Below are 27,738 nucleotides of genomic sequence, written 5' to 3' on the forward strand. Positions count from 1 at the left end.
GCTAGGCCATCCTTGCCAACTAAAATTTAGTTAAAAGTATGTGTGTAACTCAAAATTACATAGATACTTTTAAAACTTTAAAAATCATATTTTTCTCAATATCAGTCATACTACTACCACCACGCCATTCCGCCGCAGGGGTAGGTAGAGAGGATTGAATGCCATACTCTTCTGTCCTGACGTATGTCAGGCTCTTTCACACCCATACATGTAGCCATACATGCCCTCCGATTACGTTGACACCTCCATATATTTAGGTACTGATTGATTTGGTCCTGCCGAGTCTTTTTCGGCCGTCCTCATCCTGTTCTCCTATTCACATTCACGAAATATACTTTCGTAGTCATTCTCTCCTGATCCATTCGCTCCACATATCCATACCACCCCAAAGAACTTTTTAATTGCCGCTAGTTCAGCCTTACATTCCTTTCTAGTATCTTCTCTTTTAATTCTATACAACAATTTTCCTCTCATTCGTCTGAGGCAATGCATTTCACTCTGCTTTCATCCTTCCTTTCCATGTTTCGCTTCCACACATCAGTGTCAGTGCCAGCACTCCATTGTGAACCGCCAGTTTAGCTTTCATGGACATATTTTTATTTGCAATCACTCTACACTTATTAAAATTTAATAAAAAAACATTTTAATTTGAGATTTTTTACTTCATATCAATCAATGTTACAATAGTATCTTTAACACTTTGTAAAATCTGCTTGTGTTCCTCTAGAAGAGGTGTATTTAAACATAGATTTTTAAGGTGTTGGCTATCCAAGTTCAGCTTCTCTATCAAACAGATGATTTCTGGATTGATGGCAGAGTCTATTTTACGCTTTTTACTCGGTACCTCATCGCCGTTACTAAATACATCATCTAAATCTCCTAGGTCGAAATTATTTTCCGAGGAAGACAATTGCAATACCCGATCACATTTGTGGATGAAATCAACAGGAGGATTTAGTTTATAATATTTTTCGCACAATGTCTCGTCGCTTGACTGCGCTTTATTCAAAAAGAAATTAGACACTCTTTGCTTCAAAGTCTGTCTCCCGTCGACAGTACGACTTATGATGGTCTCGTTGGAGGAGTTTCTTGCGAAATGAACAAAAGTTTCCAAACTTATAATATTAACCACTGTTTCTTCATCACTGAGTAAGTCTTGAAATACAGTTGAAATCAATGTGATTAAGGTATCCTTATAAATGTCTTCAGATATTTTATAATCTACGAGATATTTTAAAAGGTCTAATACGGCTATCTTGATGCAAGATTGAGAGACTAAAAGAAGTGGTTTGATTATCCGTAAAATCTAAAAAAAAAAATTACCATTAGCTTTTAAAAAAAAACATAATAAATTACATTGAAGAATTTCTGAGAATTTAAGAGAAGAGAGAAAAATACAATAATTAACATAAAAAATGACAAATAGATTTTTTTTGAGACACATCCTCTTTTTTCAGACACATCATGACGGTGCTCACATATCGCTCACTCCTTTCAACAACGTCAAATATCAAAAAACTTGATTTTTCAGGAGATCGTTTTTAAAGTTTAAGAATATAATGTTTTAAAAATAAATATCAAGCCACTTATTGAACTTTTTACTGTGCAAAAGATCTTTTTAGGTAAAACCTAAAGGTTTTTTCTCCATTTGAAAAATATTTAGGATATTTAAAACATAATTAAACAATACCTTTTCTTCAAAATGCAAAAACAACATTTTCTGCCCTGTGGCGGGTAAATATTAAGTTAAAAATATGCCTCTGGTATATAGTACATTTTCTGGGCATTCCCAAAACATGAACAACTGAAAATTGACGATTTTTGTTATATGACGTTGTTGAAAGGAGTGAGCGATATATCTGTGAACACCTAAGGCAACAACGGTAATAACTCTTGTAATAATTTCCCTAATTAACATACTTCAGACAGGTGTTTTTACGCCTGCGGACCGCTGGCGATGGGATTTGAGAATTATGTACATATAGTGAAGACTATGACAAAATACTATACATAATATTCAAATAAAAACATTAAATTTGTAATTCCTGCTATTCTGGCTTTAAAATGAGCCCGGCGCAGAAGGTAAACATACCCTTCCCGTCCTTAAGATCAATCGATCGAAGTGGTAGAAATACCTGTCCCGTCCATAGTCAATAATATTTATACTAATTATGTTTTTTTAAGCATTGCTTCATACGCATATGAATATATATATAAAACAAAAAATATTAAAAAGTATGTAACTTCATTCCTAAAATTCACACCTAAGGGTGCACAGAAAGATATTTTCCAGACTGATTGTTTTGAATATTGAAAGCATTAACTTTGTGGATCATATTGATATATTTTTTCAAGAAATAAAAACACTTTGTGTTCTGATCCACTCACATTTTTATTAACCAACTAGTTTCGGCAACAACCTGTTGCCCTCTTCAGGGTTTCATTTATTTATAAATGAAACCCTGAAGAGGGCAACAGATTGTTGCCGAAACTAGTTGGTTAATAAAAATGTGAGTGTATCAGAACACAAAGTATTTTTATTTCTCGAAATAATATGAATGTAAAAAAAAAAAGTAAATGTATTTATTTTTTTTACCTTGCTCCATTGTTCGTTTGAAAACGCATGTTGATTTCTAGAAGTAAGTTCACACAAAGTTACAGTATAGTTATTCATCCATTGACAACCCGGGACACTAGCTTCCTTCGTGCTGAATACTTTTTTCAGATTATCTGTTAATATCAACCCTTCCCAAGCCTTCAGTGTGAGTGAGGTCAACTCACATAACGAACTGCTGACGCTCGATATTTCATAAGGTATTGAGGACATCAGGCTCATGTGATTTAGCTGGAAAAAAGAAACAAACGTGTTGATTGAATTACAAATTAGTTGACCAATGATGCTAGCCTGATATTTTTATTTTATAATCATACGTAGGATATAAATAAATTAATAAAAATGTATGAAAAGTTGAATAAAATTATTGTTTACCACGCAATAATCATACACCGGTCAGTAAGAAAAATCCTTGCAAACTGAACTGTATCTAAGAGAAAAATAAGTCATTTTGCCAAAACAATTGGGTATTTTATCAAAATACCTGCTTATTTTAATAAAATACAGTTAATATTACAAATAATGGTAAAAAAATCCAAGAAACCATGCATAGAAGGTCACAATGCCGATATAAGAATAATAAGCGCAAATGAAACATTGCTTTAAATATTCGAGTGGAATTTATTTTATTTTGAGGCGAGAAAGTTTTTCCAAACATTCCAAATGGCTTATAATTTTTTTTACATGCTGTGATGTATTATTTTATACAAAAACATGGCACGTACTTTTTCTTACTGTATTTATAAAGTTTGAATATTTGCATTTGCATATCAATGTTTATATGAATAATTATCTTTAAAACATGGAACTCTTTTAACTGATATTTGCAACAAACGGTGCGTAGGGCACTGCATCGTATCAATGCAGTGTTTTCTTAATTATAAATTACATGAAGGCAAAGTGATCAGATACTATTTCAGAGTGTAATTAAATAAATATAAAAGTATGACCTTAATATTACCTATTACGCTTAATAATATTAAATGTATTATTTATTATGACCTTCCTGGAAGTCTAACCTGGGACCTCCAGTATAGAAGCCAATTGCTGTAACCACTACACTATAGAGGCAGACAAGCATAGACAAAACTGCGGTTTGAATGTTCATATATTGCATGGCAAACAAGAACATTGATAAATCACCCTTGATTATTATTTCTTATTAAAACAATATATGTACTAAAACTAACCATGTTTTTGTAATCAGAAGCGGAGGATTTTCGATCAACGAAAAAACATCTCATTGCGTCGCAACTAGAAGTTAAAACACTCTCAATAACAGTAGTCTGATCTTCTGGCAGGCTGTCTAGTCCAATAGCTCTCCATGAGCCGGGGTACTGCAGTACGGGAAACTCGGATACAATTTGAAGCTTAGTTTTGTTTGGCAGGAGCCCAAATAATTTACTAAGCAAATGGGAAAGGTAACTGTTTTGCGGAGTGTCTTTCATCATTTCAGATTTGTACATGTCATTGTGAGTTTTTATTAGATGACTCATCTGGTCACATCTGAATTCGGCAGTACCGTATCTATAGAAAAATGCACAATTTTGAAACATAAATCACAAGACAATGAAAAACATATACAGTGAAATCTCTATCTATCATTTTTAAAGGGATCTATTGAAATAAACTATGAATGCGGGAAAACAATAAATATATTTTTTTCATCATCAGTTATCAAATGTGCGTAGTAGAACATTGTCAATCATTCAAAGAGTGTGCATGCTTCTGAAAGCACAGGCAGCGGCTCCTCTATTAACTCCTCTATTAACAAAAACACATAAAAATTTAATATTGTGACAATTGTTTGAACAAACGAATGTCACAAACATTAGTTTGAAAATGCCATGACTAGGCGAAACAATTGTCACAATATTAATTTTTTATGCGTTTTTGTTAATGAAATACAACTTAGTATACTCAAAAAATCGGTGTTTGATTTAAAAATTAATTCATATTCTTCTGCTGTTATTCTGGGATTATAAATATTCTGAGGCTTGAAACATTCTAACAGTATTTGAAGTTCATTTATGAACAACGAAGTTATTTCCAGGTCTCCGGATGCACTCTCTCCTGCAAGCTTAAAACGATTTATCCACATGTTTGATGCTGCGTATGAAGCGTAATTCAAACGATGAATGCGGTAAAATGGTGAATAGAAATTATTGATGCGATCTAACTTTGTATGAAATGAATTCGGGGTAGAAGAAATAAACGACACATCCGGGTAAACATCCGATCATTTGAGGAACTATAGATAGACTTTTTTATTATTATTTTTTTAATGGAACACCAACAGAAAATTTAACAAAAATAACATGATAAAATAAAATTAAAAAAAATAACAATCCATTTTTTTTTCACATAAGTAATCTAAAAATAAAAATAAACTATCATGTACATAAAAGCATAACTATATAATAAACTTACATTACAAGTTTTTATCAAACAATAGAAATTTTCTTTATCAATTAGTCAAATACAAATCAACAATATTTCTCTTAAACATATTAAAAGAAACATTATTGATGTCTATTTCATTAAGCATTACATTGCACATATCGCAGGCTCGATTTAAAAATGAATTTTGGTAGGACTTGGTGTGCATTTTAGGGATTTTAATTTTTTTTTCAAATTCTGGTATTTGCTCCCGGGACTCTAAAATTGATGAGTGATAAAAGTTCTGGGCAATCTACATAATTATTCAAAAATTTATACAGGAAAATAAGGTCAGCATTGTTCCTACGTGTTACGAGCTTGGGTAAATTCATAAATTCATTGCTTGGAGCCATCCGTCTAAAATTATAATATGAAATAAATTTTGAGTGTATAGATTCTATTTGATTAATATATTTTTTGTATTGGGGGTTCCAGAAGGGAGATGCAAATTCTAACTGACTACAAACATATCGCTCACTCCTTTCAAGAACGTCATAAATCAAAAAACTTGATTTTTCAGGACAACGTTTGTAAAGTTTAAAAATATAATACAATGTATTAAAAATAAATATCAAGCCACTTATTGAACTTTTTACTGTGCTACAGATCTTTATAGGTAAAACCTGAGGGTTTTTTCTCCATTTGAAAAATATTTAGTATATTTAAAAAAATAATTAAACAATGCCTTTTCTTCAAAATTCAAAAACAACATTTTCTGTCCTGTGGCGGGTAAATATTAAGTTAAAAATATGCCTCTTTTGCTGGGATATAGTACATTTTCTGGGCATTCCGAAAACATGCACAACTGAAAATTGTCAATTTTTGATTTATGACGTTCTTGAAAGGAGTGAGCGATATGTAAAATACAAAATTCTAAGGGTGCGTATATCATTAAATTCTTTCCCTATACGAAATAGGAAACCTAACATTTGATATGCTTTTTTTACAGTTGTATTCACTATATTTAAAAGTAATAAATCATTACCTAGCGATGACGACCCACAGATCGATAGCTAACAAGGCGGTCCGAACATCTGTACTCAAGACAGAATGTAGCATCTTTTTCTCAATACAGTTTATATCTTTGCATGATATTACTAGAGCTGCCGTGTGAATCAGTGTGTAGTCGTACAGAGAAATGGTTTTTTTACCACCGTGGGAAAATTTCAAATCCTTGTTGAATTCCACGAAACCTAAAGATAAAACTGATTTGTAATAAATGCGCAGCGAAATACTAGTATTTTGCTCCTTCCGTGTGTAATTTGTTGCTGGCGGTGGTAAGAGCGGAAACTAAAATATGGAGAGAAGGCAAAGGTCGGGTTAGTGGTTATTTTGTAAAAATTACTGTTTACGATATTTTGTATAAACATACCCATCACATGAAGACATGAAGTATCTGGAATGGTCGCATTACAGAATAAGTGGCAATTCAAACAAAAATACACAATTAACCCGTTACACTTACTTACTTTACTTATAACCCTTATCCGCACCCAATGGTGCATAGGGCACTGCATCATTACTTACATGAAGGCAAGGTGATCACTCACGCGCTTCAGGAACCAGTCCAGGGTATTAAATAAATATTACAGTGTAAAATCACTAATATTTATTTGACCCCCCCTAGGAATTGAACCCAGGACCTCCAGAACGGTAGCCACGCGTGCTGACCATTACACTACAGAGGTGGATGTTACACACATGTCATATATTTTTGTCAATCAACCTTTCATATCGAGTGTCATTATATTTTATATAGCCGAGATGTGGCTCATTATAACTGTGAATAAATGTATGAAGAAAATCACATTTATATATATTTGACCCCTCCTTGGGAATCGAACCCGGGACCTCCAGTATGGTAGCCGAGCGTACTGACCATCACACTACGGAGGCGGACATTTTTTATTCCATACATATTTATTCTATATAACAATACAATGTAGAAGTGAACAAGATAAATGCCATCTCGTCGAATACTAATAATAGACAAATTAAAGTGTAATATACTGGAAGAGGGAGGAATAAAAATATATTATTTTAATAAAATAAAAACATAATATTTAAAAAATGCTCTCCCTCTGTATAGGCCTCTAGTGACCCATAATAAAACCCTTATCCGCACCCCAATGATGCATAGGGCACTGTGTCACATAAACGCAGGGTTATCTTGATCGTTTACACATGAAGGAAAGGTGATCAGGCCTCCGCTTCAGGTACCAGTCCATGGTAGTATTGAATAAATATTACAGTGAATAAATCACTTATATTTATTTTACCCCCCTTGGGAATCGAACCCGGGACCTCCAGAACGGTAGCCGAGCGTGCTGACCATTACACTACGGAGGCGGACAAAAGTGACCCATAGAAAAAAAATGCTACTATTAGTGTGGTAGTAGTCTTGTTGTAATATACATTTTCTTTGAACAAATGAAGTATGTACTAATTGAAGAACTTATAAAAAACTTAAATTTAGTAAATTGAACTAACCTATATTAATGCAATAATGTTAACGAATGTTGCAATATATTTGAAGACATACTATCTACACATATAAATGTTTCTAAATATACCATTTTCAAACAAAAATCCTCAAAATACAAAACCTGGATTACTCACGGTTTAATCGTATCAATAAGACATACAGATTTCCAAAACCACCACCCAAATAATGAACAACTATTAAGATACATATATAAAAATCTACAAAAAAAACTGACATTCCTTATAAAAAATACAAAAGAATTATATAATAAAAACATTATAAACTCTGCAGAAAATGTCAGTAAAAGAATATGTAACATAATTGATAAAAAAATATATAATAAAGAAAAAATAAGTTTCATTTCACATAAAAATTCAAAAATAAAAACAGCAAACATTTTCAATAATTTCTTTGCTAATATTGGTAAAGAACTGGCAAGCAAAATAAAAAACCGACAGTATCCTGAAGAAAAAAATTCCAAACACCAATAAAGCATATTTCAAATCACTACAAGGGAGGAAATCAAACAAATCATAGCACATATGAAAGGCGGAACTGTTCCAGGCTACACAACATAAAATTCATTTTTTTTTTATCTAAACCCTTCTTCTTCTTCTTCTTTCTATTAGTGTCTTTTCTCCCATCTTGGGTGTTTTAGCCAGTGTCGAGTTATTTTTTATTTACAGTTTTTACATTTGACTTTCAAGTATGTATTAGTATTCCTGTTAGTGGGGTTAGTTTTATTAGTAATGGTTTGTTTAGTGAGTTATTTTAGTGAGTTATCATACACCTTTACAAATTTATAGCCACACCTATACAGTCTAGCGGTGTGTTGAACACACACTGTGTGTGCGACACACCTGGATTACTCACGGTTTAATCGTATCAATAAGACATAAAGATTTCCTAATTAAAAAAAGCATAATCCACCCAAACAATGAACAACTATTGAGATATATAAAAATCTACAAAAAAACTGACATTCCTTACAAAAAATACAAAAGAAATATATTATAAAAAAAATTATAAACTCCGCAGAAAATGACAGTTAAAGAATATGGAACATAATTGATAAAAAAAATAATAATAAAGAAAAAATAAGTTTCATGTCAGATAAAAATTTAAAAATATACTGTACAGAAAAGCCCCAAGAAACAGCAAACATTTTCAATAATTTCTTTGCTAATATTGGTAAAGAACTGGCAAGCAAAATAAAAAACCAACAGTATCCTAAAGAAAAAAAATTCCAAACACCAATAAAATAGACATATTTCAAATCACTACGATCGAGGAAATCGAACAAATCATAGCAAATATGAAAGGAGGAACTGCTCCAGGCTATGACGGTCACAACCTTAAATTCATTTAAAAAATATATGTATAATAATGATCATGCATATCATAAATCTAAGTATAAAAACAGGAATATTCCCATCAAACTACAAACGAGCCGTTATCACACCAATACACAAATTAGGTAATCTTATAGAAATTACCTATTTCTAATTTAGGAAAAATTATCACATTTTATTAAACTAAATAAACTAATAAATGAAAACCAGTATGGGTTTATAGAAAACAAAAAAACACAAGACGCAATTGGTAGATTACCCAACATAATCCATCTTAAGACAAATCACTAAATGTATTGGAATTTTTGTGGACTCCCACAAAAGAGTAATAGTTAATAACTAAAATTAGCTGGTACCCCCCTGTATCTGTCACCTTGTTGTGGTTTGGGGCGTGTCGCCGCTTCGGCGGCTACTAAGAACAGACACCAGAAGGAGTCAACCTTCCTGTCTAAAAATCCCCAATCTAAGGTGTCATCGGGTAACGTGGCTAACGGGTAGGTTAGTCATTAACGGAGGCTCCCTGATACTGGGCGACCTCAGGGTTATTTCAGCCTTACCTCTACATGCGGAGTTCTGTAGGGGTGGACCACTCTTTCCCTAGCTTCTCGTGGGACCAGTATGAATAAAGACCTTTTAAAAAAACTAAAGAATTGGCTCTGGAGGATGTATCTGGCACCTCTTCAGAGAAGAAGACAGATGTAGAGGATGCACATGGCACCTCTGCACCAGAACAAATGAACACGGAGGATACACCTGGTATCTCCGCATCCGCAGTTACAGGGGATGTTCAGTCTCCTGTCCACTCGCTGCAACCGGAAGGTAAGAGGCACACCAGGCCCTATCTAACGGGAGCAGCAAAACGACAACTCAACAGGCTTCTCGGAGAGGGCAGGAGCCGAGAAGGGGCACTGACTCTCTGCAGAAAGCCCGTTGTGTCAGCTTCAAAGAATCTTCCTAAGGAGAAGAGGGCATGCAAAAGGCCCCGCTCCATGGAGGAGTCTCCGAAGGTAAATAATAAAGTCATGAAGCATGGCGATACCTCAGGTCCCAACTTCAGAGAAATAACCTGCTCAATAAAAGTGGGCATTCAGGATTCCAAAAAAACTTGAATAAAGAGGAGATGAGGCTGATCGCAGACTCAATCCTCAAAAAGGTGGATGAAATCTCGGGCAGTGGAAACGGCCCAAGATTTCTAGGGACTCACTTTCGGGCAGCGGGGCTGGTCGTGATCTGTGGCGATGAGCGCAGCAGATCATGGCTAGTCAGCTGCGTCGAGAGTCTGAAACCTTACGAGGGGGCATGTCTTCCAGCAATTGATGAGCGATACATGCCCAAAACGATAATCGGAACATCGTGGATTCCGCATTCTCTCTTGGAGACAACAATCCTGCTGAATCGATTAGATGTGAAAACATGGGCCTAAACTGCCTAAGATGGATAATCCTCCATAGGAGTATCCACGAGGGAAAGGCTCAAATGGTGACATTTGCCTTTGACAAAGCCGCCCTTGATGGACTAGCAAAGATCCAATTTAGGCCCATCTATGGGTTCGGGGCCATACACATACGTGTTAAGGCACAAACTGGCAAAGAGAGAACACCAGGGATACAGGATGTGTGGAACGGAACCTCTGCTGCAGAGCAGCTTAAGGATCTGGAAAGACCTGTCTGCCCCGCCCAAGCGGTAGAGACCGAGATCCTGTCTGGCCCAAGCGGAGGTGCTACACCAGCCACCCCAACCCATGAGGGACCTGTGCCGGTAGGGACGGCGGCTCCCAAGAAAGGAACACCGACCTTGTTTAGGCAGAAGCAGGTACAACCTGCATCTGAGGAATCCCTCAGAAGAAAGCGGCGCAACAGGGGCCCACGGAATAAGACAGGTGCTCAGCAACCTTCTCCCACTGTAAGGTACGTTGAAAAGGCTCGCTTTATCCCCTAATATTCTAAGACCACCCCATACCAATTCCCAACAAATAATAAAAAGACTCATAGAACCGCCGCAAAAGCCTCGGACAAAGGACAGATCTGGAAAACGACCCATGCTAGGACTAGGACATCAAGAAAAATGGAAACATAATCAAACGAGAATTGCCTGTTGGAACATCACCTCATGGAACAAGAGAGATCAAGAAATCATAATTGAATTGAACAAGCATAAGATTGATATCTGCGGAATTTCCGAATCTAAGAAAAAAGGGAAAGATACATCCGTGTACTCAAATTATAAGTTAATATACTCTGGAAAAAATAAAGAAGACAGAGCTCATTCTGGAATAGGTGTTCTGATTCATGAGAGATATGAACAGTATATTGACGATATTGAGTATATCTAGAAAAAGAAGAAGAAGATAAAATTTCTGCCTATACCGGAAATCTGCACAGATGACCTGGTAACAGCATATATAAATCTCCCTGGACAGGAATCTCAAAGAATAGTAATATGTTCTGCATAACTGCCGGGAGAAAAAGATGACACAACATTGCGATTTGCTCCGGTAGTGGACTACTGAGTAGACCAGGGAGCTCAGTTGATCCTGGGCTGTGACAGTAATTCCATCATACTACTGAGATACTTTATGATTACCTCCTAACGCATAAATTACATACACTAAATCGTGGCGCCATTCCAACTTTTGTCACAAAAGTGCGAGAAGAGGTATTAGATATTACTATCTGTGCGGAGTCACTAATGGACCGCACACGAGACTGGTGTGTCAGTGGGGATATAGCTATGTCAGACCACAGATACATCAGATAAGGAAAGAGGAATTGAAACTTATCGGAACCCCAGGGCCACTAACTAGGACGGATACAGGCACTGGTGCCTGTAGCCGTCAGGCACCAGTTAAAGGAAAACATAATAAATGTATGCATTCCTTGGACTGCAAGACGCACAAACGTCTCCATTCTCCGCGAACTGTCAGTGACAGAAAGACTCTCCACGACTTGCAGGAAAAGGATTCTGTCCTACTTTGGGCATATCGCCAGAAAGAACGAGAAGAGTCTTGAAAAACTGGTAGTAACAGGTACAGTTGAAGGCAAGCGGGCAAGAGGACGGTCTCCAACAAGATGGACAGACCAAATAAAGGAATTAACCGGATCCTCGCTAAACGCTGCCATCAAGTTGGCTCAGGACCGGGAAGAATGGAGAGGACTTGTGCACCAAGTGCCTGACATTCCAGAAGACCACGACGCTCAGCATTGAGCAAGAAGATGATGAAGATGAAGAATAAATGTAACGAAAACTGTTATATCAGTCGACCAAACTGAATCAGCAGTAGGGGATCTCAATTTGAGCATCATAAATGCATATATTGGCAACTGTCCCCTAAAAACTACCAAGACGAACCGCAAGGTACCTTGGTGGAATGAAAAATTGAATTCCCTAAGGAGAAAATCCCGAACACTCTTTAATAGAGCTAAATGCGATGGAAACTGGGAATCTTATAAACATGCCCTTACGGAATTCAATAGAGAACTAAGGAAAGCCAAAAGAATATCTTGGAGGAGGTTCTAGGAAGAGATTAACGGTCCCTCGCATGTAGCCAAGATCCACAGAATATTATCAAAAGCGCCTCCGTCCTATCTGGGTCTACTAAGGAAACCCGATGGGACCTTTACCGAGAACATAGAAGAGACCCTGGGGCTAATGGCACAGGTTCACTTCCCAGGCTCGGATACCACCCCTGAATCTGACAATCTACAGGCACAGACTACAAAAAAGTCCAAACCGGACATTGTAGACTGGAGGAGAGCGTCGGAGATTTTCAGACCCAATATTAATAGTGGGCTATTAATAGCTTTCAACCATACAAATCTGAAGGGGAAGATGGCATTTTCCATGCCTTACTGCAGCAAGGGGAAAAAAGTATCCTGCCAGTAATAATCAAAATCTTCAGAGCAAGCTTTGTGTGGGGATATATATACCATCCGACTAGACTAGGGTTAGGGTAACGTACATACCCAAAGCTGGGGACAAAGATAAGTCACAGCCTACAGGCCAATTAGCCTTACCTCCTTTCTACTCAAGGCAATGGAGAAAATGCTAAATCTAAATACATAAGGGAGATATATCTCAAGATAAAACCCCTACAAGTTAGGCAACACGCCTACCAAACAGGTAAGTCTACGGAATCCGCTCTGCTCGAATTAACAGACAGACTGGAGAAAGCCATAGAGGACAAAGAAATTGACCTATGTGCATTCTTAGATATTGAGGAAGTTTTTGATAACACCTCAACGGAAGTCATACTTAAAAGCATGGCTGAAAGGAACATCCACCAAACAATACTTAACTTAAAGTTAAACAATGCCTTTTTTAACATACAAGGCTATGCGGATGATCAGGTAATTACGGTTGTAGGGGAATTTCAAGGCACCGTATCCAGCCAAATGCAAAAGGCCCTAAAATTGGTGGAAAACTGGTGTAAAGACTACAGTCTCTCAGTCAACGTTAACAAAACTGTTATAGTCCCCTTTACAAAGCACCGGCTCTCTTTGGGAAAACTATAACATTTTAACCAAAGAAGCCAAGTATCTAGGTATAATTCTGGATCAACGGCTGACATGGAACCCACACCTGGAGCAAATCGCCAAGAAAACGAAAATTGCTCTAGGTACAAGCTTTCGGATAGTTGGGTTGAAATGGGGCCTTCAACCAAGGCAAGCCCTCTGGCTCTACACAGCCATGGTTAGACCAATAATCACCTATGGCTGTGTCGTATGGCACAAGAAAACTCAGCAGAAGACATGCATAATTGCCCTGAACAAGATTCAGAGACTTGCGGGAATGGATGGCAGGAGAAACTGGCGCTCCAGTGTAATAAGAGATCACTCAGATCTACACAAAGCTCCCATCATGGATATGCCATCAGATACCATGAATGTGGCTTACAGCTTTGTCAAACACTACACAACAGACATACTCGAAAAGGAGACATGGGGAGAGAATGATTCCTACCCCTTTCAAAGTGGAGACATCGCATGGTATACCGATGGATCGAAAAAAGATGGTCGGGCAGGCTCAGAAATCTTTGGCGTCCACCCCAAACTGAACAAATCAACTTGCCTGGGAGAATACGCCACTGTTTTTCAGGCTGAAATAAGCGCAATCATAGAGTGCGCCCACATGAACCTATACCGATCATACTAAATAAAAAGATCTACATCCTCTCGGACAGCCAGGCGGCGCTTAAGGCCCTAGGCTCCGTTGAGATAAGATCTAAACTAACCAATGAATGCATAGAGGCTCTAAACCGCCTGGGAGAGAGAAAAGCGGCAAGGCTGGTTTAGGTACCCGGGCATTGTAATGTCATGGGCAACGAAGCTGCCGATAAACTTGCAAGAACTGGTGCTGAGAGGCCATCAATGGGCCCTGAGCCCATGTGTGGACTGACACTCGGCACTATCAATTTTGGTCTAAAAAACTGGGCCATGGACAAGAGCCAAGAAATATGGTTCAACAGCTCAGGGATGAAACACGCAAAGGAACTGATCATGGGATACTTGCGGAAATTCACCACAGAAGCTCTAAAGCTTAGCAAAAACAAATAAGGATCCTAACCAGGACCTTGACAGGACACTACAGACTGAGGAAACATAACAATACATGACTCCCCAGTATGCAGATTTTGTATGGAGGATAACGAAACCCCAATCCACATTCTCTATAATTGTGACGCACCCGCTCGCAAACGAAGTCACATCCTTGGAGGACCTCTACTGGACTCCGAGAAGGTGAAGCTCCTACCACCAAGACAGGTCGTGAGTTACATGACACACGTAGATCTTGGGAGTGAGCTGTGATACAGAGGGAGGTCACAATAGACCTAATATGGTCGCAGTGATATGAGGGATGCAAGATCCCTTGACCTCACAAAAAAAAACAGCTGGTATTGAGGGAATAGCTCTAAACTGGATACATAGCTACCTGAAAAACAGAACACAAAACATGAGAATCAATTATACTCTCAGCCAACCCCTCACCAGAGAATTTGGTATAATATAATATAATATAAGAGTTTCTGCTTAATAAAAAAGCTTCTTTACATCTCACCAATAGATGTCTCTAGTGAAGTTCTAGTGATTCAAGAACAAGGTTTCTAAATTGGTTCATATATATAGAACTTCCAAGAATTTGAGTAGTGTGTGATCACTTAAACCAGCCTATGACGGTCATCAGCCCCGTAAATGCCCAGACTTCCATATTCTTCTTCATCTTTGATGAGATGTCAAAAAATAATATACAAGGAACAGTTCTGGGGCTGAGAGAAGAGTCTCTTTATAATATACGTCAACGATATTTTCAAATTAAAATTAACGGGGAAAATAATTTCTTATGCTGATGATACATTCACTACTCCAATATGGAATAATTGGATGGGGAGGGGCATACAAAAACATCACAAACTCAATAAAAGTAGTACAAAGAACAATTATTGAAGTAATACTAAAACAAAGATCAACATTCTCAACACGAACCCTTTTTTCGAAATTCCCAGTACATAGAATAGAATATATCTACAAAAAAAAACACCAATTATACAACATTTTAAAGAAAACAATCACTAAAAACTAGAAACAAATCGCAAAGATATAAAAATTATTTTAAAATACACAAAACAGTACCAACAAAATTATATATACTTATGAATAAAAAAATTCAACAGCCTCCCATTAGAAATTAATAATATAAATGACACAAACACACTAAAAAATAAAATCAACAAATACTACAAACATATACAGACTCTACAATAGAAAACTAAACAAGATAACTCCCTCGTACCGCATAAATATACATGTTCCCCTGTAATACATATTTTTTTTTTAATGTATAACATGCTGCTACTAACAAAAACAACAAAAAAAAAAGAAGAAAAAGTCCCTCTTCAAGCACAAGAGCTCAGTCTCTTTTTTGGAGAGGCTCAGCGCAACTAAAATTATAAGATTTTATTAAGAAGAAATTCATAGAAATTGTATAAAAAAAATGTAAAACTAACTAACTAACCGTCATGCCGCTTCACCGCAGGGGTAGGCAGAGAGAATCGAACGCCACACCACTCTGTCTTTGCAAACATTCTTCGCTTCTTCTACATTCATGCATCTCCTCATACATACCCGACGATTATTACGACTCCTGACCCGGCCGCTTTCACGTATTTGACATACTTGATTGTGCCAAGTTTTCCTCGGTCTTCCTCTGCTTCTTTTTCCAACAATATTCGCCTCATAAATTTGTTTAACCGTTCTTTCCTGACTCATACGTTCAACATGTCCAAACCGTCTCAACACACCTTTCTTAATTTTATCGATCAAAATCGATCGAGAAAAATGTAATTATATTAAATAAATAATTCAAAATGTACTGACACGCAGGCGTTATATCAAACAGACATGATACGATGTTCAGTTTATCATCCTGCGGCGTCCAGTTCTCCCGGACGTCCTCATCCGCCTGAAGAAGTAGCTTTATGATGTTGATTGTGAAAAGTAGACACCCGAGAGAGACAGAATCATTCTGTGCCATGACCCTAATGTGCTGCATATAACTCTACAACGAAATCACAATTAATGTAGGTGATAATACTTTCATAAAATATTTTTACTACTACTACTACTACCATCACGCCGTTTCCCCGCAGGGGTAGGCAGAGGATGGAACGCCACACTTTTCTGTCCTGACATACACTCCTCACCTCCTTCACATCCATACATCTAGTCATACATGCCCTCCGATTACGCAGACTTTTGACACCGCCAGATTTTAGGCTCTAATTGATCTGATCGTGCCAAGTCTTTTTCGGTCGTCCTCGTTCTGTTTTCCCTCTCACATTCGCCACATATATTTTCTTAGTCATTCTCCCATTATCCATTCGCTCCACATGTCCATACCACCGTAAAGAACTCTTCCTAATCTTTTCAATTATTCTTCGTTCAGCCTTACATTCCTTTCGTATGTCTTCGTTTTTAATTCTGTCATACAATGATTTTCCACACATTCGTCTGAGGGAGTGCATTTCAACAGCGTTGACTCTGCTTTCATCCTTCCATTGCCAGTTCCATGTTTCACTTCCATACATTAGTGACATTTATAACTAAGTAATTTTGGAAATTACTTAGTTATAAAAATTAGCAAATCAATGAATTAACCTGTCCGGGAGTATGGACGTAAATGAACATCAGTGCAAATTTACCTTAAAGGAGTATCGACGTTAATGAACGTCGAAGTCCGTCTGTCAATTAGTATGATGTGACTTGTATAGCAATGACATCTGTAGGATATTTGTGTGTAATTTTGTCATAATTGAAAAATATTCGAATAGGTGTTTTTTTTTATTAAATTATTTTAACATAATTTCTATCTTCATAATACATCGATTAAATGAAGAAGAAAAAATTAATGTAAAAAGAACCCACTCCCCAGAGAAAGTCGGACATCAATTTATGTACTCCCGGAAAGATTAAAACTTAATTAAATAAAACTTGTGGGCAACCCATCATGACATATTGGGATTGAATGCAAAGCGGATACCGCAGTACAAAAAAACTCTTAAGAACGTCAGAAATGAAGAATCTAAAGAGCATATCTGGCAAGAGTCTACGAGATAGAACAAGGAATACCAGGACAAAAGAAATATGCGAGATTGAAGATGTCGTTAGGTGGGGAAGGCAACGAAGGAGACAATTGTATGCGCATATGAGGAGAATGAAACCATCCAGACTCCCCCACATCGCACTCCACGGCCAACCCCAAGGTAGATCACCAAAGAGATGGATTGACAGCTGGGAATTGACATTGCAGGAGGCTAATCCCTCTTAAAACAAGCCACAAGGCCTACTTGATGTAGAAGCAGAAGAAGACAATGAATCAACATTAATGAGTTACTTACTCGTCTGAAGTATTGATCCGGAAGTAAACTCAGTAGTAATGGTTCCGCACCGACAGTGATATGAGATCTAATCCCTTCCACTACTGAACTTTGCAATCCTAAGTGTACCAACTGGGGTGTCGTATACCTGACCAAATAATAATACAATAATAATAATACAATATGATACATTAATGAACTAGTAAAACGAATAAGAAAATGCATATATATATATATTCATTAGAATCCGAAACATACTAACCATCGACAACCTAAAAAGAGTTTACTATGCTATCGTACACTCACTACTACAGTACGGCATTACTGCATGGGGAGGCTCATACAACAACATACTGAACTCAGTGAAAATAGTACAGAAAACCATAATTAAAGCCATCTTGAAAAAAATAAGCATATTTCCAACAAAATTATTATTTAAAAAATTTCAAGTCCCAAATATAGAATCCATTTATAAAAAAAACCACAGTTTTTCAAATACTAAAGGGTGACAACTATTTAAATTTAACAAAAAATTTATCATCGAGATTCTCAAACGATTTTTCTACTCCAAAATGCAACACCAAGCAATTTCAGCAAAACTTCAAATATTTGGCAATCAAACATTTCAATAAACTCCCTAAAGAAATAAAAAAAATAGATGATATAAAAATCCTGAAGAAAAAAATTAAAGCTCTATACATTTGAATCTTAAAAAAAAATATAAAAAAAAACTATTATATCTTTTATTATATAACATTAAACCACGAGTGTAAGTCCCTTTCCAAGCACAAGAGCAGACTCTTTTATGGAGAGGCACAGCGAATCGAAATATAAAAGTTCTCCATATGTATAAATGATTCAAATGTATTATGTTATAAATAAAAATGTAAATATATTAAATGAATTAAAAAAAAAAAAAAAAATAAATTCCATCTCTAGGATGCAGAAACTAGCAACTAACTTTGAGAATGGGACAAAAATAGCATTTTTGAAATATCTGTTTAGTTTGCACATTAATAAGTTATGGTTAAAACCACTTAATGCTTTTGAGCAAGCAGTGTTCACGAGCGGCACATGTGTCGAATCGTGACAATCCGAACACTGCTCGCGCGTTTCTACTTTGCAGCACATAAGATAAACAGCCAACTGAGCTTGCTAGTTGCGGTTTGATGCTTTTTATTGGAATTCATTGACAATTCTTTGATAATTGGCCTAATTTTATATATTCTTTTAAATTCTTTTTTTTTTTAATAAAAAAGATAAATATTTGTGTTTTTATTATTCACAAAAATACTTCAATTTCATACTATTTCTATGACCCTAACCGGCTTATTATTATAAGTAGGTATCAAATTGTGGTAGAGTGGGTTCGAACCCAGGAACTCTGACTCAAGAGTCCACGATACTAACTACGGGACCACAACCAGACACAATTCATTTATATTGTTTTGAATATATTTTTTTGTTGCTTTTTTACATTTTTTTTTTGCTTCTGTTTTGTTTTCTTGAACTGGACAACTCCTAAATTATCTTGATTATTAACTCTTTGAATAAAAATAACCTGATATATAAAGTTTTTTTTATGAAAAAAAACGTGAAGCGGTTAACTAAAAATGTTAAAATCATCATCTCTTTTCCTTTTGTTTCTATGAGTAACATTATCCAAAAATATTAATTGATTTTTTATAATGGGAAGCTGTACTCACTGAAATATTGTCGAAAACAGGACTATTAGTTTCTGCAAGTCGGCACATAAAAACCCGCAGTACAATTCACCCAATTTGATCAAGATCTTTATTATGAAATTACTCATTTTTAAACATCTTATTTGGTTTTTATTGTCGGAAATGTCCTGAAATAATTCAAAGTATGTAATATGTATTTTTATAAATTATCGCATACAACAAAAATGTATTATTTTCATATATTTTAAATTTATTTTATTATTAAACACGCTACGACATGTGCGTATACACAAAGCACGCAGACTGGGAAACGTTTGTGTGTTGGTGATTCTATCCCCGATTTTTTCACAAATTATTTGTTTCGCTGCAAATGAATAACTTTATATTAGAATACACTCAGACCTCGCTTTGCGTCATTACTGAATTAAGACTCATTTTCGCTGTGCGTCGTTGTTTTTTCGAATTGCGTTGTTTCTTTTAAAATTATTATTCAGATAATCATTTTGAAATTTTGTAAAAGGTAATTTCCCATTTTGTAAATTTAAATTTCGTTTAAACTTCGGGGAATCTTTTGGAACGTATCTACGACGCAAAGTGAGGTCTTAGTTTACTTTTATGTAATACGTAATTATATTACGGAGGAATACAAAAATACTGAGCTCGTATCTATTATATTTTATATTGATATTCTCATTTTTAAGGTCGAGTTGTAGTAAATACATATCACCGAGAGGGAAAGGTTAAAAAATATGGTTTTGTAAAATATAACTTACGTTGAGAATCAAAGTATTGAGGTTATTTTGTATTTCCTTGGATAAAACAGCTATGGCTTTGCGGTGAATGTATTTGTCCTTGAGCCAGTCAACATGCTGCTCGCACAACTTGGTGTAGCCCTTCCATTCTTCTGCCATTGTCTTCACGTCCAGAGTGATTACCACTTCTCCAATGTCCACCACTACATCCAGCACTGAAAACATGGATCCATACTCACTGGATGGTACCCGAGGTGCCAGCAACTTATACTACGTGCAAAAATCATCTCATTTAGTCACCTCGGGAATTCGTAACCTGAGGTTCCACTGCCATATTAGGTTACATTATCTTTACTTCTCTAAAGGCGGAGACTGACCAGAGCATTTCGTCGTAACAAAACATTGTAACATCGCTCGCGGCGAGCATGTTACGGTACGACGTTACGGCATTGCTGACTGACTGCGATCAGTGCTCGCTAGTGGCTTTGTGCTCAGTGTTGCCATATGTCACACCAAAATATCTGAAAATCTGAATCAATAACCCAAAATCTGTATGAATCTTTGCAACATTGCATTCGTACTGTAGTTAAAATGTCGGACGACGAAGACGTGATTCTTGGTTCTGTGATTTTAATAAATTACTGCTTACTCTAAATGAAGAAAAAAGTGCCAATCCCCACTAATTCCCCGCAGTTTGGGGAATTTTCCACAGATTGGCAACCCTGTACTAACCTAAAATTGTATCCGACTTCGGATGGAGCATTCGGAAGGAGCGGCGAGCAGCTCGGCTCGGTGTACTGACTGCCTGAATGCTAGCATCGTAACATGTTACGTTACAACGAAATGCTCCGGTCAGTCTCCGCCTTAATGTAATAATTTGTCCCTGTCACTAATTGTGATAGTTTAAAACCAATAGAGGAAGACCTTGGCGTCATCCTTGCATATCGACCTTTTTAATATGATTTTCCATCTTATCTACTTATTTATATATAAGCATGTATGATGTATTCGTATGTGTCTATATGGAATGACTTATACTATATATGTTTTTTTATTGAATACATATATGATGAAAATTGTAATGTACCGTAGAACGGGGCTACTTGAACTTTGATGTGTTACTTGAGCCCAGTACAAAAAAAATATTTAGATCTGTATTTGGTCTACAATAATGAACGTATCGACATGATTCATTGTTTCATTGACAGGTGACACTTATACGATCATTATTGTTTACCAAATACATACAATTAATTTTTTTTTTGTACTGGGCTCAAGTAACACATCAAAGTTCAAGTAGCCCCGTTCTACGGTACATAAAAGAAAATAAATAAATAAATAAATGAGAAATGCGTACTCATCAAGTACTTATTTCAAATACTTTTTTTTTATAAAAAAAGGAATATTTGTGTTTTTATTATTTACACAAATATTTCAATTTCATACTATTTCTGTGAGCCTAAGCGGCTCATTATTAGAAATAGGTATCAAATTGTTGTAGAGTGGGTTCGAACCGAGAAACTCTGACTTAAGAGTCCGCGGCACTAACCACGGGACCACAACCCGACACTTGAAAGTGGTTAGACGAGGAAGCGGAATAATCGGCAGGTATATATGAGGAGATGCATGAATGTGGAAGAAGCGAAGATTTTTTTGCAAATACAGATTGGTGTGGTGTTCTATTCTCTCTGCCTGCCCTTACGGAGAAGTAGCCTGATGTTTATTTAGTGAGTTAAAAACCTATATTATACAAAATTCAAATTGGAAAATATTGAGCTATGCTTTCTTGATTCTAAATTAGATAAATTATGATGAAAAGAATCAAACAAGAAGAAGAAGCACAATTTCACAAATATTTCAATATCCTGAATTCATGCAGGTGTAATAAAGATCAAATAAAAAAAGAATCAGGTATATTATAAGCACTAAAATCACAAGAGTGATCACTTTGTGGGGAGTGAAGAGATAAGGTGTAGGACGCAGCAAATCTTGGTCACAACTCTCGTCAAGAAAAGGTGATTCAGTTAGCTGGGTCATGTACTCCGCATGCCTCAATCAATCTTGCCTCTTTTACAAGGCATTGGCCTTTTACAAGGCTCGCACCGCCACTGCTGACAATTAGTAGGCAGTTTTCGTCTGAACTTCAGAACGCAGACCCGACTTGGGAGGATACAAGGGAGCTGGCTGCCGACAGAAAAGCCTGTGAAGGTTTGTGGACTCGATATGCTTCACATAGGGAATGGATATGGTTTAATAATACAATCACAAGAAAATAAAGTTTATACCTTCCTGCAATACCACCATGTGCTCATCTTGAGATAAATTAAATTGAATGTATTCTGTGAGAGTCACAAAATACATGGTCTGCAATTCGTGGCACTTCTTGAAGACATTTATAATATTTGAACCAACTTGTTGAAAATAGGATGCGTACAAAGTTTCACTGAAAAAAGGTTACATAAATGAAGAGCGGTGTAAAAAGAATAAGAAACAATCTTTTCAGTGAAACAAGAATTTAGCTAAATCAACTTTTAAGTTTTTTTATCATTAATTTTTCAAAATTCGCTAACCATTTAATAGATAATTCATATTGTTATAGATCACAATTTTAACAGCAATAACGTAGAAATCCTAAATATAATTCATACGAAATTCATAAACTGCAAAATTATGAAACAACAGAAATTCATAAAAATGTAAATAAAAATAAACCCATATTTATGATGAACCCACAAATGATAATGCATAAAGCCTCCCCCCTATAGTCTATGTTCCCACTGATAAGAAATAAGAAATAAAAAATATAAATAAAAATAAGAAACAGCTTTCCACTTCAACCTTCAACGTCCCAACCCAACTCTAAAATTTAGAATAAGCTTCATATACGATGTTTGAAAATTATGCGGACTGCATCGAAACTTGTGTCACAATAGATTTTAAGAAATAGTGGTATTTACTAAGTAAAACTAAAATTAAAATTTAATAGATTTTACCACAAAGTGACTGCCGTATGAATTAATTTATCATTAAAGTTAATGAAATTTTTATGCCTAATACCTAAGTGTTATAATTATGTCATATTCAATTCAATTCAAACCCTAATCCGCACTCCAATGGTGCATAGGGCACTGCATTATATAAACACAGTGTCATCTTGATCGTTAACACACTAAGGAAAGGTGATCAGACATCCGCTTCAGGTACCAGTCCAGGGTAATACTGAATAAATATTAGAGTGAGAAAATCACTTAAATTTATTTGACCCCCCCTGGGAATTGAACCCGGGGCCTCCAGAATGGTAGCCGAGTGTGCTGACCATTACACTACGGAGGCGGACATTATGTCATGTCATATAGGTAAATATATATATATATATATATATATATATATATATATATATATATATATATATATATATATATATATATATATATATATATATATATATATATATATATATATATATATATATATATATATATATATATATATATATATATATATATATATATATATATATATATATATATATATATTTTTTTTTTTTTTTTTTTTTTTTTGTGAATCTTCTCAGGTAATTACTACAGTATAACTTTTATGTTAGCCTTGTTAGGAATTTTTTAAATTACGAGATTGTGAGCAGTTTGATAAACCAGTTTTTGTATTTAAAATGTAAAAAAATATTCAGAATGTTAATGCATTATGAGTGGATGACTTGAAAACTTGAATGTAGAAGTTACATAGTTATAGTAATTGGTAGGTTGTTCGAAAATTCAGCTCTTACCTGTTTTTGCAATGCTTGAATATATCCAGCAAAATATATCCGATGCTTTTTGGTAAATCGCTAGCGTCATCGAGGTCCACAGGAGCATTCTTAGCAACATTGGTTAGGAGTGATATCGAGGATTGTAATATACTTAGACAGAGTTGCAGATTGTCACATAGCTTTGATTCTATTTGGAGAGAGGCGCTTTCGAAATCACATGACTCTAAGATGCTTGCTATAGCCAATAAAACCTGAGAAGAAAATTATTTCTAAAATACTTTTGCTACATATTTTTTATGTTTTGAATATTGAAAGCATTAACTTTGTGGATCATATTGATATATTATTTCGAGAAATAAAAATACTTTGTGTTCTGATCCACTCACATTTTTATTAACCAACTAGTTTCGGCAACAACCTGTTGCCCTCTTCAGGGTTTCAGGAAGTAATAAATGAAACCCTGAAGAGGGCAACAGGTTGTTGCCGAAACTAGTTGGTTAATAAAAATGTGAGTGGATCACAACACAAAGTATTTTTATTTCTCGAAATAACATATTTTTTACATTAAAAGCATTGTTAACTTTGTGTTATGGTAATATAATACTCTACTTATCATTCATCATTCACTTTGTTTACATAAAGTGAACGATGAATGATAAGGAGAGAGTTATTTTACTAGCTTTGGGCGGAGAACAATAACAAAAATGATGGAAAAAATCTAACTTATTAATTTCTAAAATATCTACAATTTGCCAAAAAAATTAAGACATTTCCTTGGAATTTCAAAGAAAGCATTTCTTAATACAAGTCACCTAAAAGAAAAATATAATTTTCTTCACTAAACTCCAAAATCTTAAATAGGGACTGTTTAAACAACGAATGATTGAGAATAATTTTAAAAAAATCAATATAACACTCAACTCTCTCTAGACCACGGGACTTATTTCAATAAACATTAATATGGGACAGTCGTAAAATGTATGACAATAAGAAAAACTCACACTTTACCAAAAACGTGTAGTAAAAACATTTAAAAAAATAAGTGCAACATGTTTTTTGAGATCTTGATATAAAATATGAACATAAAATATTGGTAAAAAATTAAGATGTATGCTAGTTGTCACTTCATTCTTTACATGTGTTGTGTCGGTGCTCCTCACAATTTTAGGAATATCCCCTAATATAGGGTTAAAAAAGATTCTATGAAAATGTAAAATATAAAAGCTTTGCGCCAAAATACCTGTATATGTGCATGGCTAATGATCTTTTTGTGACTTTTATTCAGGAATAATGTTAAAATAATATAGTTGTGAAAAAAGTATTAAAAACAGCAGCTAGTTGACTGAGTTAGGGTGACTGTTTGTACATTCTGAAACCCGACCATCAGGAACCACTTGGTCCGGCCGCCTTGAAGGCTAATAGAAAAGTAACTCAAAACTTTGCCAACAATTACGTATTATCAAATAACATTATAATAAATATTTAGTAAATTACCTCTTTCAAGCATGCTGTAGACGCAGAAAGGCCAATTTTAATTATATTCTTACGTGAACGTAAGTTGGAAATTGTAGGTAGCAAGTTGGAGAATACACGCCATAAATCCGAGACCCGAGATGGAGTATTTCTTGTTTCTTCATAGCAGTTGTATTTAAGGAGTTAAGGACAAAACATTCAAAGGAGTTACAAAGGAAAAATATGAAAACTTATTGTCAATCAAATTAACTTATTCAGGAACATTTCAACAAACTCATTGTCTGAAACGGGATTGGATGGTCTTAAAAATTATATCTGTTTACCAAAACTATCTATATTAGGACTTTACACATTCTGAAATCCATTGAAAATTAGATATTTTTTAAATACTCCTTTCACTGCATTTTTTGACAGGGAGTAAAGAAAATGAAATTGAAATAAGATAAATCGAAAAAGGATATTTTTAGAAGGGTAATATCTGTCTCACAGATATCATAATCGCATCTTATTTCTTGTAGAACTTCTTCCAAACAAAGAATTGCACCTTGAGATTCCATTTTGAAGGAATGAACAAAAATTTGTGTTTTTTTGCCTTAATTCGTAATAGAAAACTGCGACAGAACATGCATAATAGCTTCCAACATAAACTCCAACAAAACCGAAAACTAAATAATCTAACAAAACTATAATCTTAAATCACAATACCGAAAACATACCACATTTTCACTTAGATTATTATTTATGTGTCAAAACGTGATTCCCGCCAATAATTCGCACTAAAATGTTACCAGTTAAAATAGGAAAAACACCTACCCGGGAAAAAACGCCTACTTATAAATGAATATTTTTGGATTTATTTTACACAAGTGACGAAAATCTATTTTTCGAATAGGCGTAGCATGTGTTCGACATTTTCAGATATTAAAATTAAGTATTTATCCAAAATCGCCAAGCATAAAAAAAAATAAAATAAATATCTTCAAATTGTCCTTTTTGAATGGACGAAAACATTAAGTATGTGAATACTAAATTGTGAGTATGTGTATGAATACTGAATGTGGCAATTGACACAGGGATAAAGAAACCAATCTATTATTTCATTAAAATTTCCTTACAATGCTAAATTTTTGTCAGGATCACAGGATACATCCATTTATCAAATAAGACCGCCCATAAAGAGGGATGGTGGAGATAGTATTGAAAATATGTAGGTTGTAATTTTATAAAGGGGGGGAAGGTTCAATTATAACAATTATTTAATATACCTACGTTGTTCTGTTTGATGAGATAAGCCAGATAAAGTTTGAAAATGAAAATATTTAATGATACGGATAAGATATAACCGTAATGATATGGTAGTTTTGAGTAAATATCACTCTGCAGATATTTATCAGCAGGCGCATTTCTTTATTGATGTGCCAGTCCCGGACAAATTTATCCATTGTCTTTCCCATTGATGCCTGACCAAGAAAAGTTTAAGAAATACCGCCATATAATTTATGCTTCACTCCTCCAGTGGACAGTGCAGATTTTATTAGAAAATAATTGTTGAATTTAACTCACCTATAATTATTGATGTTTTTTATGGATGAAACTCTATTGCTATACATTTAGATACAACATGTCAGATAATATAGAATATATACCAATCAACTCCTAATACAGTAGAACCTCTCATAACGAGTAATTCGCATAGCAAGCAAAAAAATCTGAAATAGTTGCTCCCAAGGAGCGATATTTCCCATGAGTTACAGAGAAATAGCAAGTCTCTTTTTCATGACATTGTGAGCCGGGCCTTGAGGTGGATAGCAATGATATTGAAGATCTTGTGAAAGAGCAAGTGCTGACCACCGAAGAGTTGCATCATGTTCACAGCAAGAAATTATGGAGGTGAGCTTGTTGATGGAGGAGGAGGAGGAAGTAGCAGAGCAACAATCTTCTAGCACAACAAAGCATGGGAAACTGTCGAATCGTACATTAAGAAGAATCACCATAATAAGGAGGTGGCTATTCGTATTACAAATTTATTCAATGATAATGGTGTGACATATTTGTGCCAAATTTTGAAGCGTCGGCAAAAATAAATGTCTTTAGACATTTTTCTAGTTAAAAAGAATTAATTATTTGTCATAAATTCATATTTTTATCAATGTTTTATAAAAATCTAAATTTTATTCCAAGTTGTTACACTCCTGAAATATTTTTAAACAATTTAATTTGAATAAACATTAATAAAAAATAATACAAAAATAATTATTCATTCGACATGAAACACATTATCGTATTTTAAATTGATTTGTATG

The 27,738-nt window shown here is 35.1% G+C and overlaps 1 protein-coding gene across 2 annotated transcripts; it reads right to left on the reverse strand.

The window, feature by feature from the left end:
- Nucleotides 1–563: 563 nt before the first annotated feature.
- LOC148308558 (FIGNL1-interacting regulator of recombination and mitosis-like) lies at nt 564–26,180 on the reverse strand. 2 transcript variants are annotated; one of them, XM_088261525.1, is made up of 12 exons: nt 25,897–26,180; nt 25,457–25,606; nt 23,981–24,213; nt 22,482–22,639; nt 20,218–20,411; nt 19,466–19,611; nt 17,781–17,907; nt 16,261–16,441; nt 6,039–6,246; nt 3,805–4,141; nt 2,597–2,845; nt 564–1,306 (listed from the first exon to the last, which is right to left on the reverse strand). In XM_088261525.1, the coding sequence occupies exons 1-12, from the start codon at nt 25,990–25,992 to the stop codon at nt 659–661; spliced, it is 2,727 nt and encodes a 908-aa protein (XP_088117651.1). In that variant the 5' UTR covers nt 25,993–26,180; the 3' UTR covers nt 564–658. The 2 variants fall into 2 exon arrangements, with proteins under 2 accessions (XP_088117651.1, XP_088117652.1); XM_088261526.1 differs by lacking the exons at nt 23,981–24,213; nt 25,897–26,180 and having other exon boundaries at nt 566–1,306; nt 25,457–25,595.
- Between the last annotated feature and the right edge of the window lie 1,558 nt (nt 26,181–27,738).

The sequence above is a fragment of the Brachycentrus maculatus genome, unplaced genomic scaffold (assembly GCF_059751285.1).
Source record: "Brachycentrus maculatus isolate JH-2025_06_01 unplaced genomic scaffold, ASM5975128v1 h1tg000157l, whole genome shotgun sequence".
In the NCBI taxonomy this organism is placed as follows: Eukaryota; Metazoa; Arthropoda; class Insecta; order Trichoptera; family Brachycentridae; genus Brachycentrus; species Brachycentrus maculatus.

Excerpts from the sequence above, each read along its gene's own strand:
- LOC148308558 (XM_088261525.1), bottom strand. The coding sequence starts at position 25,992 with ATGGAATCTCAAGGTGCAATTCTTTGTTTGGAAGAAGTTCTACAAGAA. Across the intron at positions 25,607-25,896 it reads CAGATATTACCCTTCTAAAA|AACTGCTATGAAGAAACAAG; the intron begins ATATCCTTTTTC and ends CTCCTTAAATAC. Across the intron at positions 20,412-22,481 it reads CATGGTGGTATTGCAGGAAG|TGCTGGATGTAGTGGTGGAC; the intron begins GTATAAACTTTA and ends CCATGTTTTCAG.